This window comes from Peromyscus maniculatus, chromosome 1 (genome assembly GCF_049852395.1).
Source record: "Peromyscus maniculatus bairdii isolate BWxNUB_F1_BW_parent chromosome 1, HU_Pman_BW_mat_3.1, whole genome shotgun sequence".
Lineage (NCBI taxonomy): Eukaryota > Metazoa > Chordata > Mammalia > Rodentia > Cricetidae > Peromyscus > Peromyscus maniculatus.
Window position 1 is genome coordinate 111,044,043 of NC_134852.1, and position 17,746 is coordinate 111,061,788.

Genomic DNA, 17,746 nt, shown 5'->3' on the forward strand with positions numbered 1-17,746 from the left:
ATCTGATCTTTGGAACTCACCCTAGTTGTGGCTGTGGGCAAGCCAATTCCTCATCTCTGAACCTCAGTCACCTTGCCTTTAATTGGAGAGGATGCCTATATTGATGGTCACAGACAACACGTCTATTTACAGTCCCTAACAGAGCTCAACCAACACTTCATTCGCAGCCTCCACCCACCAGACAACCAGGCCTCATTTCTTCGGTCATCCTCCTTCTGTTCTTCTGGGGCTGATGTTCTCTGAGCAAAACAGCTGCCATCTTCAGTTCAGCTGTGCTTGCAAATGATCACCACAGCTGGGTTTGTTGATTGACATTCCCAATGGGAAGAGGAAGACACTGGCCCCTCCCCTGAGAACCAACATCCATGCTTGGTGAAGACTCTCCAGTGGCTGCTTTGGAGTCCCCCAGGCCTGTCAGTGACTCCTCACCCGTGCTCTATAGTTAGCCCAATAAACTCATTAGTTCCCAGGGAGAACTTCCTTAGAATTAAGTTTTAGTTTGTCACTGGGACCTTCGGGGATGGGTAAATAATGCACAGTCCCACTCCCAGGGAACTTCTGCCAGGGGGTCCCTTCTACTGCTCAGGAGGCAGCATGCTGTAGAAACCACTTGGGTTTGGGCTCTGACACTGTCACTTCTGAGCCACATAAACATTTAAATGTCTCCATACCTGTAAAATGAATGTCAACAACGATCCTACGGGTTCTTCTGAGGATTCAACGTCAAGTAAATTCGATGATGTTCAAAATGAATAATCCTAGCTTTGCCTCATGAACAAAACCATAGTGATCATGCTGCCCCCTGCAGGCAACAGGGCATGCAGCCCAAAGGCAATCGCAAAAGATGGGTGGCAGAAATCAGATGGCATGGAAGGTGGGTGCTTCTCTGGCAGGGTGCCCTGCTTTATCTGGTCACAGTGAGCATTCAATCTCCAGCCTCTCCAGCCTCTCCAGGATGGATGGACTTGAGAAACGCAGATCAGTCCTGACTTAACAAGAATGGGTAAGGATAAAACCTGCATCAAACCTCCCGGCGAGGCTGGCACGAGTGGCTCAGACCCGGAGCTTTGTCAGCTCATCTACTCGAACACACAGGGTCCTCCCGTCCCGGGGCTAGGTGCTCACTGCTGAAGTAGGTATGTGGAGAGCAACCCCGGGCCAGGGGCAGGAGCAGGAAACCTGCAAGGGTAAGGTAGTAATTTAGACAAGAGATGAGGAGACCCAGGTCAGGGAGCAGCTGGGATGGAAAGAGGGGCATAAGAAGGCACAGGGCATGGCCGCGAACAATGTGAGAATAAAGGGAAGAGGCCAGAACTGAGTGTGCTCTGGGCAACCTGCACCTGCTTGCTCCAACCTCCTACTGAGCTGGAACCACGCACTTAAAAGGCTCCTGGTCACCTGGGAGAGACGTTCAGAACAGATGGAGATGACAGGGCCTAAGTGAAGGCATGAGTAATGGAAGTCACAGAGGCAGTCCGTCCTTTTCTCCACAGCTGAGCTGAGACCAGACTCCAGGTTCCCTGGGCTGCAGTAGAGACAGGTTCTGTCTATCTTCTGGAATCCGATCTGAGGAAGACACTGACAGGCTGAGGAAAAAGACAGCCTATCATTTTTGCCTCCACTCGTCCCCCTCACCTCCCTGGTAATCCTCTTCCTAGCACCCCACTGTGTGTGTCCATCCCAGAGTTTCACTAGGGTTCTTCACAGGAACACAGGTGAGTATCTGCTTACAGGAAGGAGCACGGACCGACACTGGCAGAGTATGGAGAAGAGGCATTGTTCCTAGCCAGATCAACAAAAGTAGAGGTTGGGAGATATTTATTTTCTTTAACAAGATCATAAATAACAAAGAAACCCAGTCGGCCCCAGACTCTGGACCGTGCAGCAGGACAGGGTAGGAAGTTGTTGGGTGAGGACTGGAGAGGGCTACACGTCACCTACGACAGTCACAGAAGATGGGCTTCAGGGGCTGCCCTCCCTGCCCGGGAAATGGCGTGCCTGGGCAGCAGGGGAGGCCGCAGTGCTGGGACGAGGCAGCTGGATGAGGGCGAAGACTGGGGATGCTAGTCCATGATGTTTCTACACAGGAACATGGAAACCACAAGTGGGGCGAGAAGCCGTGGGTCTGGAAGAGGCAAGCGGCACTTGGCACACCTTCAGGAGCCAACTATGAAAACGGTTAAATGCCATCATTAAAAACAATTCCACGGGCTTTAGCCTGTGGCTCTGTGCGTGGGCGGTGTTTAACCTGGGCTGCTCTGTGGCAGATGAGGGCTCATGAGGCTCTTGGAGCAGCCTGGCCTCGGCCCAGGGCAGGTGCCCAGACATGTGGGAGTGGGGCAGTGCTCACCCAGACGGGAAGCTATGTGCTTGGACTGGCTGGACCTGGCTTACAGGCGGGGTCTTGGGATGCTTGCTATCATCTACTACCTCTCCCTGAACCTAAGGCCGGAACCCTGGTCACTCTGACTCTTCCAGACTTGGAACAGTTAAGACTGGGATAAAGGTACCTGACTGGTGTTTTATTTGAAAGGGAAAAACAAGGGCCAGTGTGTGCATTGCCCATCCCATGAGGTAGGGCAGGACCATGCCAAGAACATCCTCAAGGAATGGAGATCCCTGAGCCTGGGGAGACTTATGGACCCAGGTACATTGCCGGATGCCAGGGACAGGGGCCTAGGGAGTGAAGGCTTCACCCTAGGTAAGGCAGGGAGCACAAGGGGAGGGAAGAGCTGGGGACCCCAGACTGCGCAGGCCGCTGTTGGACAGGGCCCTGGAAAACAATGCTTTTGACAGTTATACAGAGAGGGTTTGTACATCTGGGGATGCCCCTCTACAGGGAGCCGGTGTCACGTGGCTGGGTGGGATGGGAGGAGACGGCGTTGGCGTCGGCGGCGTCACAGTGGCCTCTGGTGCGATGTATTTACAACAGAGCTCAATGGAGAGGGAGGGTGGACAGCAGGTCACTAACAGCCAGGAAACACGCTGTCAAGGGTAGAAAGGGGACGTTACAGATGGGACCATCATGAGCTTTCACCCCCTCGCTCCTTTCTCCAGGACCCTCCCCAGTGACCACCACGGCCCCTGCAGGCCTCCCCATCTCTCCCCAGCCCCACATGGGGCTAGACAGGGGTGCTGCCCTCAGTGGATGGTTCATCTGGCCCAGACCCCGGAGGTCAGAAGCCCCCAAACACTTTATTGAGAAACTGCATCTTCATGTTGATTCCCAGGGTCCATGGATGGTCAGCTAAGGGAGGGGCAGACAGCACAGACCATCCCCTTCCTGCTTCACTGTACAGGTCCCTGTCATGTCTGCCGCCCACCGCTCCTATCTCTCTCCTCTCCCATGGCCTGGCAGTGAGAGATGTCTAAGGCAGAAGACATTTCTTTTTCAAACTTTCCGTGGTAAGGCACAAGTTCCCCCAAACACCTCACCAAATCCGAGAGGAGGCTGACAAGAGTGATAACTCACGTGACACACAGGCTGGGAAGCTAGGGCCCCCTCCAAGTGCAGAACAGACACTCCTGATAGGCCAGAACCCCCTAATGTGTGGGTCAGCACGTCTCTCCTTCAGCCCAACTCATCCCCCTAGTAACACGCAGCCCATCGGGATGGGGCTGCCCACTCCCCTCCAGACCAGCCACTGTCTCACTTTTGCCCCCCACCCCATACATGGTACCGCCTGAAGCATTTCTGGTTGGCAGAATTAAGCTTAGGAGGTGTTCCTGGAAGACAGTGGGCAGAGGCCAGGGTGCTGCTGTAGTGCAGAAGATCCCTCCCGACACCAACAAAGGATCCCCTCCCCCAACTGTCAGGGGTGCAGGGAGTGAAACCCCCATCTAGACTCCTATACAATCTCCATGGCCTGCCCAGCCCTGCTCAGCAGGGGGCAGAACAGACATTTCTGGCAAAGGCTGACTCCCATTCCAGCCTCCGCAGAGAACAGACACCTCATGGCAGCAGATAAGGCATGACTCAAAGCCAGACCCCACTGGACCCACATACAGCCAAGAAAAACACACCCCACTTCAGGAGGCAGACCGGATAGGGCTAAGAAAGTGATATCCACAGCCTGCCAGATTCTTGAGTTTTGAGGGGCTAGACTCCGGTGCCTTCCTGTACTCACCACTGGAATCCTCCGATGGGCTCTGCAAACCTGTGCCGGATCAGGAAAGTGGCAACAGCTTCAGCTACCTGGAAAGGAAGAGGCATTCTAGGCCCCGTGGAGGCAAGTGCTGGGCTTCCGTTGCAAGCCCCGGGGGCTTCTGTCAGAGGGTCAGCTCACTGCTGTCCTCATTCACACTACTGTCTGGGTAGCTGAAGAGCAAAAGAACCTGGACCAGGGCTCTCTCTCAAGGGGCGGCTCCAGGGAGGTGGAGGGGAACAGGACCTTTTAATCTCGGAAGAGCCCCTATTAATCTCTGACTGTAACTGGAATTTAGGGTGCAGTGCCTGCTCCAATTACCCTTGTCTGGTTTTAGGGATAACAGGCAGCTCTTAGCCACAGGGCCGTCGATGAAACGGAGGGTGTCAACGGCTCCTCGGCCCAGACATACAAAGCCAAGACCACCGACGCTCACCCAGGGGCTTGGGGAGCTGGCAGCCCACAAAGGTCTGCAAGCAGCAGCTTCAGAAGACCCTGAGACACGGGCTACCCTACTTTCTGTGAAATGCCAACTCCCACCCCCCACCCCCACCCCCGTTGTCCACTCTAGGCACCAACCTTGTCAGGGGCATCCTCATGGACTGCATGGCCACACTGCGGTAAGACCTGCATCTGGAACTTCCCTAGAGAGAGACAAGCAGGCCACTTCAGGGACAAAAGCCCTCCGCTTATCAGCCCTGGACCTCTCAGGTCACTGGGCAGCCCAGGAGGACCTTCCCTCAGGACACTCTGGACACAGCTCCCAGTCTGCTGAGTGTAACTGTAACCTCGTTCCTGGTCCCTTCACTTTTCACCCTCTCCTTCTGTATCCACTTTGGTGTAAATTTCCTTTGGGCAGAAAACTCAGCTCCTGTCCTCACAGGAGTCAGGCCAGCGGGAGAGGAAAACACAGCACTACTGTAGATGTAGTCCCAAAGGACAGAATGGGTACGGAGGCTGTAAAGGTGTGGGAAGAGCTTCCGGAGCCAGCAGGTACCCAGACAGGCTTCGCACAGAAAGAATGGCCCCCCTACAGAAGAGAAGGCTTCAAGTGGCAGTGAGCCATGGAATAAAGAAGCTTGGCATGGTGCTGATTTGAGTGGCCCGCAATGGGGCTGGGCTGGAAAACCGAGGCCATTTGGGGCTCTGTAAGCTATGTTAAGAATGCTGAAATGGATTAGTGTAAAAGACAGCCGAGGAGTATTAAACAGTGTGCTTTCTCACACTGCCTCCCAGCACACTGCAAGCTCACAAACTTATGGTGATCCTTGGAGGGGGTGGGGGGTGGGCTTAGGATTGAAAGTTGGCCCCAAGCATGCTACTCAAACACTACCTGGATTACACCCAACCCCTAGTGTGGCCGTTTTTAAGAGTGAACAGCAGCTGGACATGCAGCTTTCCTGGTGTGTGTTGGTCCAAGGGTTTGGTGTCCAGCAATGAGAAAAAGAAAAAAAGGAGGGACTAGAGCTGAGCTGGCTGAGCATGAGGGGCAGATGCTTGCCCGGCACCCAAAGACTCCAGTTCAATGCTAAGGACAGGGTGGGGCTGATTAACTCTCCGAAACCCAGTTTTTCCATTTACAACGTAAGAAAGTTGGAGATGTCTCTGTGGCTCTCGTGTAAGCTGTACAGTAGTCCATGTTTTCAGTGTCTATTCTACCCTCTGCTAAAGCTGCGTCTACAATCACACAGGTAATGAAACAAGCTATGACTAAGGCAATGTCTCGTCCAAGGCTGTGGAATTAGTGAAGGAACTGAGGCCACACCATTCATTAAGCCTATTAACGGCCGTTCTCCTGCAGGAGGTGCCTCTCCCTCAGAGCTCTTATATTGTTAATGAATGTGATTCTAACACAGAGCACCCACTGACAGGTGTTACAGCATATAACATCCACTGCTGCACAGCCCTCACGCTCATGCTCATGGGTGTGCTCAGACCCAGTATACTTTGTACTCCCTTTGAGGCTGGCATCAATGCTCTCATTTTACACATTCAGAACATTCCAGCTGATACAAGTTACTAGGAAAGCAGTGTCTAAAACTCACCCCCATGATGAAGCTCTCTCTTCTCCCTCCTCACCACGTCTTCCAACAGACCTTACACCATTTAGTACCTACACTATTTCTCTTCTCTAAAAACTATGAATGTAAGAAAACCATGTCTGTTCACAATGTTAGACACCTATGTAAAACTTAATAATTTTCGGGTGCATGACCTCATTTGCATCCTTCCACCCTGGAAACACAGCTAGAGTAATAACTCTCACTGTCAGATGGGGGCAGTGAGAAACATTCTTCAGAAAAGGGAAGATACTTGCCCATCGTCCCTGGTGGCTGGAAGAGGTGGCGGTCCATTGGAGGTCGACTCCAACACCCACACTCTCCCCACTGTACCTCACTATCTCAGAATATTAATTTTCAAATGGCAGCTGCCCAGTTCCCCGCCCTCGGAAAAGGATCCATGGGCACAATTTCTGGATGACTTACCCTGCATCTGGCCTATGGTCAGGTCTTTATCCAATCTATCAACACCTAGAACAAAACAGGAGAATCTGTGAGTAGTTCCCTAGAAGAGGCCTCGTCAAATAGGTTTCACTGAGCACTGAGTAAACACAGCCTGAGAACTATAAACACCACTGCACCCTCAATCCAGACTGACATGTTCCTCATTCCCACAGGCACATTCTCACCAGACGAAATTTTTCAGGTTGAGATTTCTGGGCAATAATCATCATCATCATCATCTTCTTCTTCTTCTTGATTTAGTTATTTTATTTATGTATTTGAGTGTTTTGCCTACATGTATATATGTGTACCGCATATATGCCTGGCACCTATAGAGGTCAGAAAAGGGTGTCGGATCCCCTAGAACTGGTTACAGACAGTTGTGAGCCACAATGTGGGTAGTAGGAACCAAATTCGGGTTTTCTGCAAGAATAACAAATATTCTTAACTCTAGCTTCAATCATGTTCATTTAAAGATATTTATATGAAAACAAGGTTTTACTGTCTCAATTCTCACAGTATTCGGAATGCTGCTGCTACAGCACTATCTGTAGCTCTAGGAGTCGGGTTTGAGCAGGTCAAGGCTAGGCCGACACCATGTACCACGGAAGGGTGTTTACACCCCGTTAGGTGTAGGTCTGAATATGGGGAAGCAAGGGGAACAAGGATAATTCTCCACTTTAGAAGTCACTACCTATTTAGTTAATATTAATAGCTCTAATAAGGTCACATCTAGGTGACAGTACTCACATTTCTATGGCCAGAACGGTCCCCCACCATTCATGGTGAAGCCCTAGGCCCCAGTGTATTTGAAGATAGGGTCTACAAAAAGGCAAAATGAGGTTGTGAGGGTGGGGGTCTCTGACACAATAAGAGCAGTGCCCTTGTGAAAGACACCAGAAAGCTGTCTTGCTTTCTCTCAGCCGTGTGAAGGCAGAGGAAGGTCTGCGGACCAGGAAGAGAGCTCTGAGAACTTAACCCGACTCCTACCCTCACCTTACACATTCAGCCCCCAGACTTCGAGAAAAAAGGCTTTAGTCATCCAACCTATGGTATTTGATTATTCCAGCCAAGCAGACACACACATGCACACACACATGCACACACACACACACACACACGCACACGCACACGCACACGCACACGCACACACACTTACCAGCCAAGAGCAGCAGTTTGGGAATAGGACAACTAAGAAAGAGGTTGGATAAGCCCCGGAACCAGCCATCCCAGTACTTTTCTGTTTTTGCCAGTTCAATTCTCCAGGTGTAGGGATGGTCCTTCTTGGTCTGCAGGAATAAAAGCAGAGTGAGGCTGCGGGCAAGCCCTGAAGAGCAGGCAGAAAGCAGGTCTATGGGGGAGGAGGAACTAGTTAGCACTTCTCCAGGACCCACTGGAGCCCGAAGCTCAGGGTCCATTTGACTTCCTGAACTGCTGCAGGCTGGTGCAGCCTCTCCTGGATAACCTGGCCTTCTCTTTCTCACTCCTCTTTGGTTTCTCCTGGCTCACATGTGAGTCTCCTGCCTCACCTTCCCAAATGGCTGGTACTCCAGACTTGGTCCAACATACCAACAACTTCTATGACTTTAGGAAACTTTGTAAAGATCACAAAGGCAGTTAATTATTGATCCAAGATGGAGCTTTTCCTATACCAGTGAGTAAAAAGGACACATCAACAAAAGAACATATACAAAGACCACACTGTAGTAAAACAAAACAAAAGAAAAAACCTAAGTGAAAGAAAAAGCAGAAAGTGACATTCCAGCTGGGATCCCTGAGACAAGCGTGACAGACCACGGGGAAGAACAAGCTGACGTGTGAGGAGAGTACTTCTTCCCATTTCAGATTTGTGATGATGACCAGCAACGGTCATCTAAGGCAATATGGCAAATATGAAAAAGTCAACATCTGTCTTCTCTTGACAACTGGATGAGCACACAGTGTGCTACCAAATATTAGGTGAACTAAAAAGTGAGTCCCATTCTTTCCTGTGACATGGAAATAAGTTAAATATTTATTATTGTAGCCAAAATAAGTGATTGGGAGACTGCATCAACTACAACATGAAAACCCAGATGTAGACATGAGATGACACAGTATGCTGAAGATCAGGGTGACTAAGATGTCCACACCACCCAAAGTGACCCACAGACTCAGTGAAATCCCTATTCAAGGTTAAACTGTGTTTTGTAAAGATATTTTTAATGATCCTAAAATTGTCTAAGATTATGTATGATTCTGAATAACCAACCAACTTTGCAACAGAGGAAGAAAACTGGAGAACTCATACTTCTTGACTTCAAAACTGTTGCAAGCTGCAGGATTAAAAGTTTGGGACTTAGGGGTAGAGCTCAGTGGCAGAGGTTTTGCATGTGTGAGGCTTTTGTTTTTTGTTTGTTTTTTTTGTTTTTTGAGACAGGGTTTCTCTGTGTAGCTTTGTGCCTTTCCTGGAACTCACTCTGTAGCCCAGGCTGGCCTCGAACTCACAGAGATCCGCCTGGCTCTGCCTCCCGAGTGCTGGGATTAAAGGTGTGCGCCACCACAGCCCAGCGTGTGAGGCCTTAAGAACAAAAAAAAAACCCAAGAAAGTTTGATACTGCCATCAAAGACAGACAAATGAAACAGAGGTCTCAGCAAAGGACCACTGAGACACAGGGTCACGAGGATTGTGGGGACGGTGATGAGATAATTGAACACGCACAGTCACATGCAAGAGAAGGCAGACCCAGGCGGGCAATAAGCGGTGCAAAGACGCCCAATAGCACAGGCAAACTGTAAACAGGGGCTTGCTGTGGCAGCATCTGCTCATAGTCCAAACATTCCGGAGCTGAGGCAGGAGAACTGCTAGTTTGAGGCCAGCTTGGAATAAATAGTATCTTACAAAACCCAAACCAACCAAACCCAGACCTCCCACAATGAGATACTACTTCATGCCCACCAAAAAGTATCCCAGCCTTCTGAAAACAGTTCTCCCAGAGTTCCCACAGTTCCCACCTCATCTAGCAATTCCCTGCTCACATACACACACCTGAATAAAAAAATCGATGTCCACACACAAAGTTGAAATAAATATTCACAGCAGCATTATTCATAATAGAAAAGCTATAGAAAAATCTACATATTCATCAATTGATGAACATATTAAAATATAGCATTATGCATACAATGGAATATTTTTCAGACATATAAATAAAGAAAACACTGATGTATGATGCATGCAACAACATGGGTGAACCTTGAAAAGCATGCATTTTTATGTAATGTTCAGATTAAGCAAATTCACAGATTAGTGATTGTTCTGGCTAGGAGAACTAGGAGAAATGGGAAGGGACTGCTTATGGATAGTCAGTGCTTAATGACTTCAGCTTGCCCCCTCAAACACTTCTGAAGTTTATAAAATCATATGATGGTGCTTACTTTAACACATTGCCAAGAACAAAGAACAGGCATTAAAAGTCAGGAGCATCTAAACGACGTGCTCTAGGTTTCTGTGTGACTAAGAGTGAGTACCTGTACCAAGGGGTACAGTGGTCTCTACAACGAAGAGCTCAATAACAGCTGGTGAGGGTGAGGGTGAGACGGCCATGACAGGGAAATGTAATTCACTGCCATGGTTTCCAAGCTTCCGTTTGCTAATTTCCTTGGGCAGACCCTGCATTGTGGGTGGAGAGCGCGGTACTGGGCATGCCTAGGGCCTCTGCATGCTTGTGGGTGTCCCCACGGAGCTATAGGCCCAGCCCTTTGACTTCCGTTGTTCTTGGAGTTTTTAAGACAAGTTCCCTAAACTGACCAGGCTCCAAACTCATTCTGTAGTCCAAGCAGGCCTTGAATTTGTGATCCCTCTGCCTCCGACTCTCAAGTCTAATTTATGAGTTAAGATGCTTCTGTGTTGTAATATGAGAGAAAAATCTCCCTTCACCTTATAACATGTTTTGAGGCCCAAACAGATGAAAAACAGATGATTTATATATTTGTAAATTCTAAAGTAGTATAAAGCATTATTCTGATCAGTGATCTCAAGGATGGCAGGAAGATCCTCATTAAACATAAAATACTTTAAAAACCGGGCAGTAGTGGCACACGCCTTTAATCCCAGTACTCAGGAGGCAGAGGCAGGTGGATCTCTGTGAGTTTGAATCCAGTCTGGACTACAAAGCAAGTTCCAGGACAACCAGAGCTGTTACACAGAGAAACCCTGTCTTAAAAAACAAAACAAAAAACCCTTTAAAAAATGTAATCTTCTTGCTAACAGTAGCACCCCCAAAGGCAAGGGAGTGTGTGGTAATACCAATATTACCGACCACTAAGAAGACACTTACCACATGCCTTAGAAAGGCACTAACCACCCCGCAAAGCTGTACTTCCCATCACTAGCCTCAAACAGACTGCTCTGCCGAAACTCACTACTTACACAGACATAAACTAAACAATCTGCCTGCTTGGGAAATGGTTTCCATATAATTAGAGACAACAGGAGTCAGCGCTGACTGTCAGGGTCTATAGCCCCTTTAAATGTGGCTCAGTTACAGGACTTAAACTGCACAACTCCAAGAGTTCTATCACCGTATCACCGCGAGTCCACACCGCAGATGGACTGACAGACGCACGGCAGAGTCAGTAGGAGCAGGGCGGTCACAGGATAAGCTTGGAACCGAGATTTCTTTTCCCTAAGAGAAACCACAGGCACACCTTTACAGAGCGCGAAGGAGCTGGTGAGGAGGCGACCGATGGGAACACATGGAGTCAGTTCCGTGTTCTCACTGGAGCCCAGCGTTAGTGCCCTCACCTGATGACCTCTCACCACGGTGTCTCCACTATAGGACGCAATCTGACAGAAACAACAAGGCTGTCTCTGCTGCCCTCCTCCCTCCACCTTCCCAAGGATGAGCACTTCACTCACTTCCATGTCATCTTCCTTTTTCCTCTTGTTTACCGACTCACTTCCTTCTTCCTCTTCCTCTTCCTCCTCTATGATTCCCTCTACTATGGATTTGGAGCCTTCTGGACTTGTAATACCTTCACACCTAGATTGAAAAAAAACACTTTCATGAATGTCTTATCAAATTATCTTAGATATTCTTTTGCCCACAAGGACCCATAAAAAGGGAATGGCATCTTCCAAGACATGACAGTCGGTTTTCCTGGATTTTTCATATGACCCTCACGGTAATTCTATGAAGTAGTCCTGAAGCATTAAGACAAAGTTGTAAGTGCGTAAGGCTGGATATAAGTTCGGCCCCAACAAACCCTAAAGCAAAGCAGCTCCCTCTCACAAAAGAACAAGGGCCAAAGAACACAGCAAAAAGTTCTGTTACAGCCGCCATCTAGAAACTGGGGAGTACTAGGACCATGGCTGGCAGAACCCTGCACGTTGGAACATCTGATCCAAACAGTCGCCTCCTTCTTCTTCTTCTTCTTCTTCTTCTTCTTCTTCTTCTTCTTCTTCTTCTTCTTCTTCTTCTTCTTCTTCTTCTTCTTCTTCTTTTCTCCTTCTCCTTCTCCTTCTCCTTCTCTTCCTCCTCCTCTTCCTCTTCCTCTTCCTCCTCTTCTTCTTCTTCTTCTTCTTCTTCTTCTTCTTCTTCTTCTTCTTCTTTTTTCTTCTTCTTCTTCTTCTTCTTCTTCTTCTTCTTCTTCTTCTTCTTCTTCTTCTTCTTCTTCTTCTTCTTCTTTTCTCCTTCTCCTTCTCCTTCTCCTTCTCCTTCCTTCTCCTTCTCCTTCTCCTTCCTCTTCCTCCTCCTCTTCCTCCTCTTCCTCTCCTCCTCCTCCTCTTATTCTTTCTGTTGTTGTTGTTTCTTTCGAGACAGGGTCTCTCTGTGTTGTTTCAGTGCCTGTCCTGGATCTCGCTCTGTAGACCAGACTGGCCTTGAACTCACAGAGATCCAAACAAGACATGACAGCATAAGAGAGACTTGTTGGCAAGAAGGGATGAGAGTGGGTAAATAGGGGTGGAAATGACATGATCTTTATATACAGGTATCCAACTGCCAAATCTAAACAATTAACCAAGCAAACGATCACAAAAATGGAACCTCTTTACTGTGTAATTAGGGAGAAAAATCACTGTTATATGAACAGCTGGTACCACGATTCCTTTTAGAGAAAACCCAAAGGAAAATGTATATAGACAGGTATGAGTGTGGGTTCTGAGGCCTGGAGGCAGCTAGAGGCAGGGTTTGCCCTGCATGAGAGAGAGTTTATTTTGACAAGAGGGAACAGAGAATACGAAGGGTGGGGGAAGGGAGAGAAACAGACGGGACACCTCTCACTCTCCACCGGTCTGGTGGCGGATCTCTGTTATTTACCATCTACTGCAGGCAGGCGCCACTCTGGGGAGAGATGAGCACGGCACTGGACTAAGGGTATAGTAGTAGCCATGAGGAGGTATATTATTGCTATGTTCCTGTAGCAGATAACAGTAGCAGGTCTTCCCGTAGGCCTATCATGAAATGGACTCCATGGTTTTCATGCACTTTTTTGTTGTTTTGTTTTTTGTCTTTTTTTAAGTCTGTGTGTGGTTTGAAGGAAAGTGGGGGGCCCCCAAAGGGAGAAGCACTATTAGAAAGTGTGGCCTTATTGGGGGAAGTGTGTCACTGTGGGGGTGGGCTTTGAGGTCTCTCTTGCTCAAGCTTCCCTCAGTGTGACACAGTCAGTGACTTCCTGTTGCCTGCAAGATGTAGCATCCTCAGCCCCTGCAGCACGTCCGCCTGCCTGCCAACTTCCTCCCTACCATGATGACCACAGACCGAACCTCTGACACTGTAAGCAGCCACCTCAATTGAATGTTTCCTTTGTAACCGTGGTCTTGGTGTCTCTTCACAGCAATGAAAACCCTAACCAAGACACTTCGTCTGTTTTGGTTTTAGTTTTTTGTTGTTTTTCCTTTTTGAAACAGAGAGAAATAACATAACATTGGGTAGAGAGTTAGAAGTCAGGGAGAAGAAAGTATATGATCAAGACATACTATCTAAAAATTATTTCTAAAATAAATTTTTTTTAAATTGAAGGGAGATTTTTATGAACAGCAACTTTTCCTTTTCTAGCATTAAAACAGGGTAAAGTGTGTCCACAATGTTAAGCACTCACTAACAATCCTAATAAACTTGAGATGATGTCAAATTTCACATTAAGTATACAGAACAAATGGGACTTTAAAAATTATTATAACAAAAACCATGTACTTTGACGTCCAAAGCCCATGGACAAGAAAGCTCAAGGTCGTGTCACCATGATTAATAAGAGCAGAAAGACCACAGGAGCATGCGCAGCCACACACACGCTCACACCTAGGCAGGCAGACAGCACAGTGTGGAAGTCACTTGCCACAGATGCCTGACAACCCGTATTCCATCCCAGGTAATCCAGCCCAGGAACCCATGTAAAGATGGAAGCAGAGAGTCATCCTAGGTTGTTCTGTGACCTCCACAGCTGTACTGAAGGATGGACATGCCCTTCCCACCCTCACCTTCCCACCACACAGCCTTTTTTTTTTTTTTTTTTTTTTTTTTTTTTTTTTTTTTTTGTGGGGGAGTGAAAAAGGGAAATAGGACTTGAAATAAAACTTAAAACCATTGAACTTCTATACATAACCTATGCAGCTTCTTCACAAAATGCTTTACTGCTGTTCACATCATCAGATTTCAAAATATTAGGCGTTGAAAGTGGACAATCTCATACCTGCACCAAACTTTTACATTCTCTCTCCCTAATATTACTACTGAAATTACCTTCTGTAGGCATGAACTCTACACCACAGGCCTTGAAGTCAAACACACCAGTTTAAATCTCAGCTCTATCCTCTACTCGCTGTGGTCTCCCAGAGTCCTTTACGTCTGAGTTTCCATTTCCTCACCCGTAAGACAATACTGAATACAGTGGAAGGATTTGTTTGACAAATCTAGATTGTGGGAAATTCTACATGGCCAACTAGTTTCCTCAAAACTCTACTAGGCAGTGTGGCAGAGGAGGGAGGAGGGAGAGAATGCAGAACCTGCACGTTCAGACCCTCAAGAGGTACGTCAGCAGACTGCTCATGCTTATTTTGATTTTCACTTTTCACTTAAAGTGAATTAAACAGCGGGACAACTAAGTCTAACAGTAATGTAGCACATATTTCCAAAAGGCCAGAAAAGATTTTGAGTGATTTCACCATGAAATGAATATTCAAGGTGATAGATATGCTAATTACTCTGAATTAATCATTATAAAATATACATGATAGTGAAATAACACCCAAGTACATATGCACACATACAATTATTATCTGTAAATCAGAAAATTTAGAAAAATTTGAGACAATAAGATATTACTGCTTAGAGTAATTAATTAATGCCATTACATTCTTATTTTAGGTGTGATAATGTCATTATTATTATGTTTACTCTTTTCTTCCAGAGCCTAAGGAATTCTTACAGAAGGAATCAGGTCGGGGTGGAGTTTGCCTCACACTATTTGAGCTTAGGGGAAGTAAACAGGCGTGCAGACTAAATGAGACTGGCCACAGTTAAAGCACTACAAATGGCACTGATCACACTAGGGTTCCCTGAGTTACACTAAGATGTACTTTTTCAGAATTCAAGATCTTACAAACAAGACCGTGCACATTAAATACGCTGACAGTCCCTAGCAATAATGAGCATTCCATGACGCCATTATCTAACTCCAGCACTCCTGTCTGGCCTAATGAATGATGTTTTCTCAACGTTTATTTTGTGGTTATACAAAGGACTCATGCAAATCCATCAAGAAAGATCAATTAGCTTGAGTAACTTTAGCTCAGCCTTTGAATCTAGCTTTTACTCTAGCTCTGCCAGAATTTTCATACTTGGGTTTGGGTTTCATACAGGGTTCGGCTCACTGACACCATAGCCCTAACACAGGACCACTAGAGCGGATACTTAGTTTAAATGCTTCCTCACTGGAATTTGCCCACTCCAACAACAGGAGCTGTGCTAATGTAATCTAGTGGTTAAAGAAAACACGACCAGGCTTCAGGGGTTCTAAAAACAAAACAGAAAAAACAACTAGGAAAATCATCTCATGGCTGGCCTAACAGAACTCATCTGTAATTTTATCTAAAATAATGAGGACATTTTGCAGCATGGCATTACAAGTGTGGGAACAAAGGAGCCCCAATTCTCCTCTGTCTTTCATCCTCTAAGCAGGCAAAGAGATAATAAAGGACTTACTGTTTGACTTGGCCGACCATTGAGACTCGGGCAGACTCGAGGTTCCGAATCTGGCCACTCTTCACACTAGGAAAGGAGGAAAGGAGAGAGTTACTCAGACTCAGCTCAGCACAACACCAGGAAGGAATGATTGAGATTTTGTGGGATCTAACAGAAAGCTGCAGTCATCATGTGCAGACAACGGCCACTCTTTCCCTGGCTATTACAACCGTAAGTCAAGAAACCTCAGCATCTCAGAGGGTTCATGAACAGCACAGAAGGCAGAGGACACACAGATAGCATTGATATGATAGAACAGGTTCAGGAAGTGCTTTATTTCCAATGAGGAAGCTGAAAAAGTCTGCCCACGTTCACAGCACTGAGGACTGAACAGGAGAAGTTAACCCCAAAAGGACGGCACAGCAGAGCACTGTGGACAGCTGGACAGCTGGACGGCTGGCTCGATGTGAAGCTGAAGGCACTGGGAATGAGTCAGGAGGAGGAGGATTCTGAGAGTACTGAGTGAAGGAACACCGTGAAGTGCACAGGGGGACTGGGACAGAGCAGGGCTGGCGGCAGACCACGGACGGCCTCCAGGGCCCTGAAAAAGATGCTCTAGTTGGAATGGGCACCCAAAGCTCGTAACAGTAGAGATGAGGCCTTTAAGACATCATCAGGTTAGGCACTTCCTTCAGGAACAGGCTAAGATCTTTATCACAAAAGCAGTTCACTGGGCTGGAGGAATGGCTCAGAGGTTAAACAGTGCTTGCTGTACTCCAAGGGACCAGAACACCCACATCAGGCAGCTCACAACCATGTGTAACTCTAGCTCCAGGGGATCTGACCCCTCTTCTGGCCTCTGTGGGCACTCACACACAATTCTTTACTGGCAATTGTGTATCTGTGTGACACACACATATAAATGAAAAAAACAAATCTTAAAAGAAAAGAGGAGGGCCGGGCGGTGGTGGCGCACGCCTTTAATCCCAGCACTCGGGAGGCAGAGCCAGGTGGATCTCTGTGAGTTCGAGGCCACCAAGTGAGTCCCAGGAAAGGCACAAAGCTACACAGAGAAACCCTGTCTTGAAAAAAAAAAAGAAAAGAGGAGGTTTGCTATAAAGTAAGTTTGAGGCTGAAGAGATGGCTCAGTGAGTCCAGGAGCTTTCATACCAAGACTTATTTCTGCAGAGAGCAGCAGAAATGTCCCACGCATCTTTGAATCTTCATCTTTTAGCACGAAGTAAATTTCATACAGATTTATAAAATTATCAGTTGAACTAATGAATATATTCAGTGATAACACCCTTTAACAGAAGCCACAGGCAATTCTGTCAACAATTTTTATAAAAGCTACTTAAGGTTCTTTTGTTTTGTTTTCCCCACAAATCCAAACCTGTCCTGTCATTCTGGAAAACAGAACCTGTACCTGCCTGTCACTCTGGAGAACAGAACCTGCACCCGTCCTGTCACTCTGGAGAACAGAACCTGCACCCGCCCTGTCATTCTGGAGAACAGAACCTGCACCCGTCCTGTCACTCTGGAGAACAGAACCTGCACCTGTCCTGTCATTCTGGAGAACAGAACCTGCACCTGTCCTGTCATTCTGGAGAACAGAACCTGCACCCGTCCTGTCACTCTGGAGAACAGAACCTGCACCTGTCCTGTCATTCTGGAGAACAGAACCTGCACCTGTCCTGTCATTCTGGAGAACAGAACCTGCACCCGCCCTGTCATTCTGGAGAACAGAACCTGCACCTGTCCTGTCATTCTGGAGAACAGAACCTGCACCCGCCCTGTCATTCTGGAGAACAGAACCTGCACCCGTCCTGTCACTCTGGAGAACAGAACCTGCACCTGTCCTGTCATTCTGGAGAACAGAACCTGCACCCGCCCTGTCATTCTGGAGAACAGAACCTGCACCTGTCCTGTCATT

At 47.5% G+C, this 17,746-nt stretch overlaps 1 protein-coding gene across 1 annotated transcript in view; it reads right to left on the reverse strand.

Moving 5' to 3' along the window:
* Positions 1-1,801: 1,801 nt before the first annotated feature.
* The window catches only part of Ppme1 (protein phosphatase methylesterase 1), a 58,999-nt gene continuing 43,054 nt past the window's right edge, over positions 1,802-17,746 (reverse strand). Inside the window, exons 8-14 of the mRNA XM_006982148.4 lie at positions 15,835-15,900; positions 11,550-11,673; positions 7,809-7,938; positions 6,632-6,676; positions 4,725-4,789; positions 4,128-4,195; positions 1,802-2,985 (exon numbers count right to left, since the gene is read on the reverse strand). Of these exons, the coding sequence (XP_006982210.1) occupies positions 2,967-2,985; positions 4,128-4,195; positions 4,725-4,789; positions 6,632-6,676; positions 7,809-7,938; positions 11,550-11,673; positions 15,835-15,900 (517 nt within the window). The 3' untranslated portion in view covers positions 1,802-2,966. The remainder of the gene's footprint in view (positions 2,986-4,127; positions 4,196-4,724; positions 4,790-6,631; positions 6,677-7,808; positions 7,939-11,549; positions 11,674-15,834; positions 15,901-17,746) is intronic.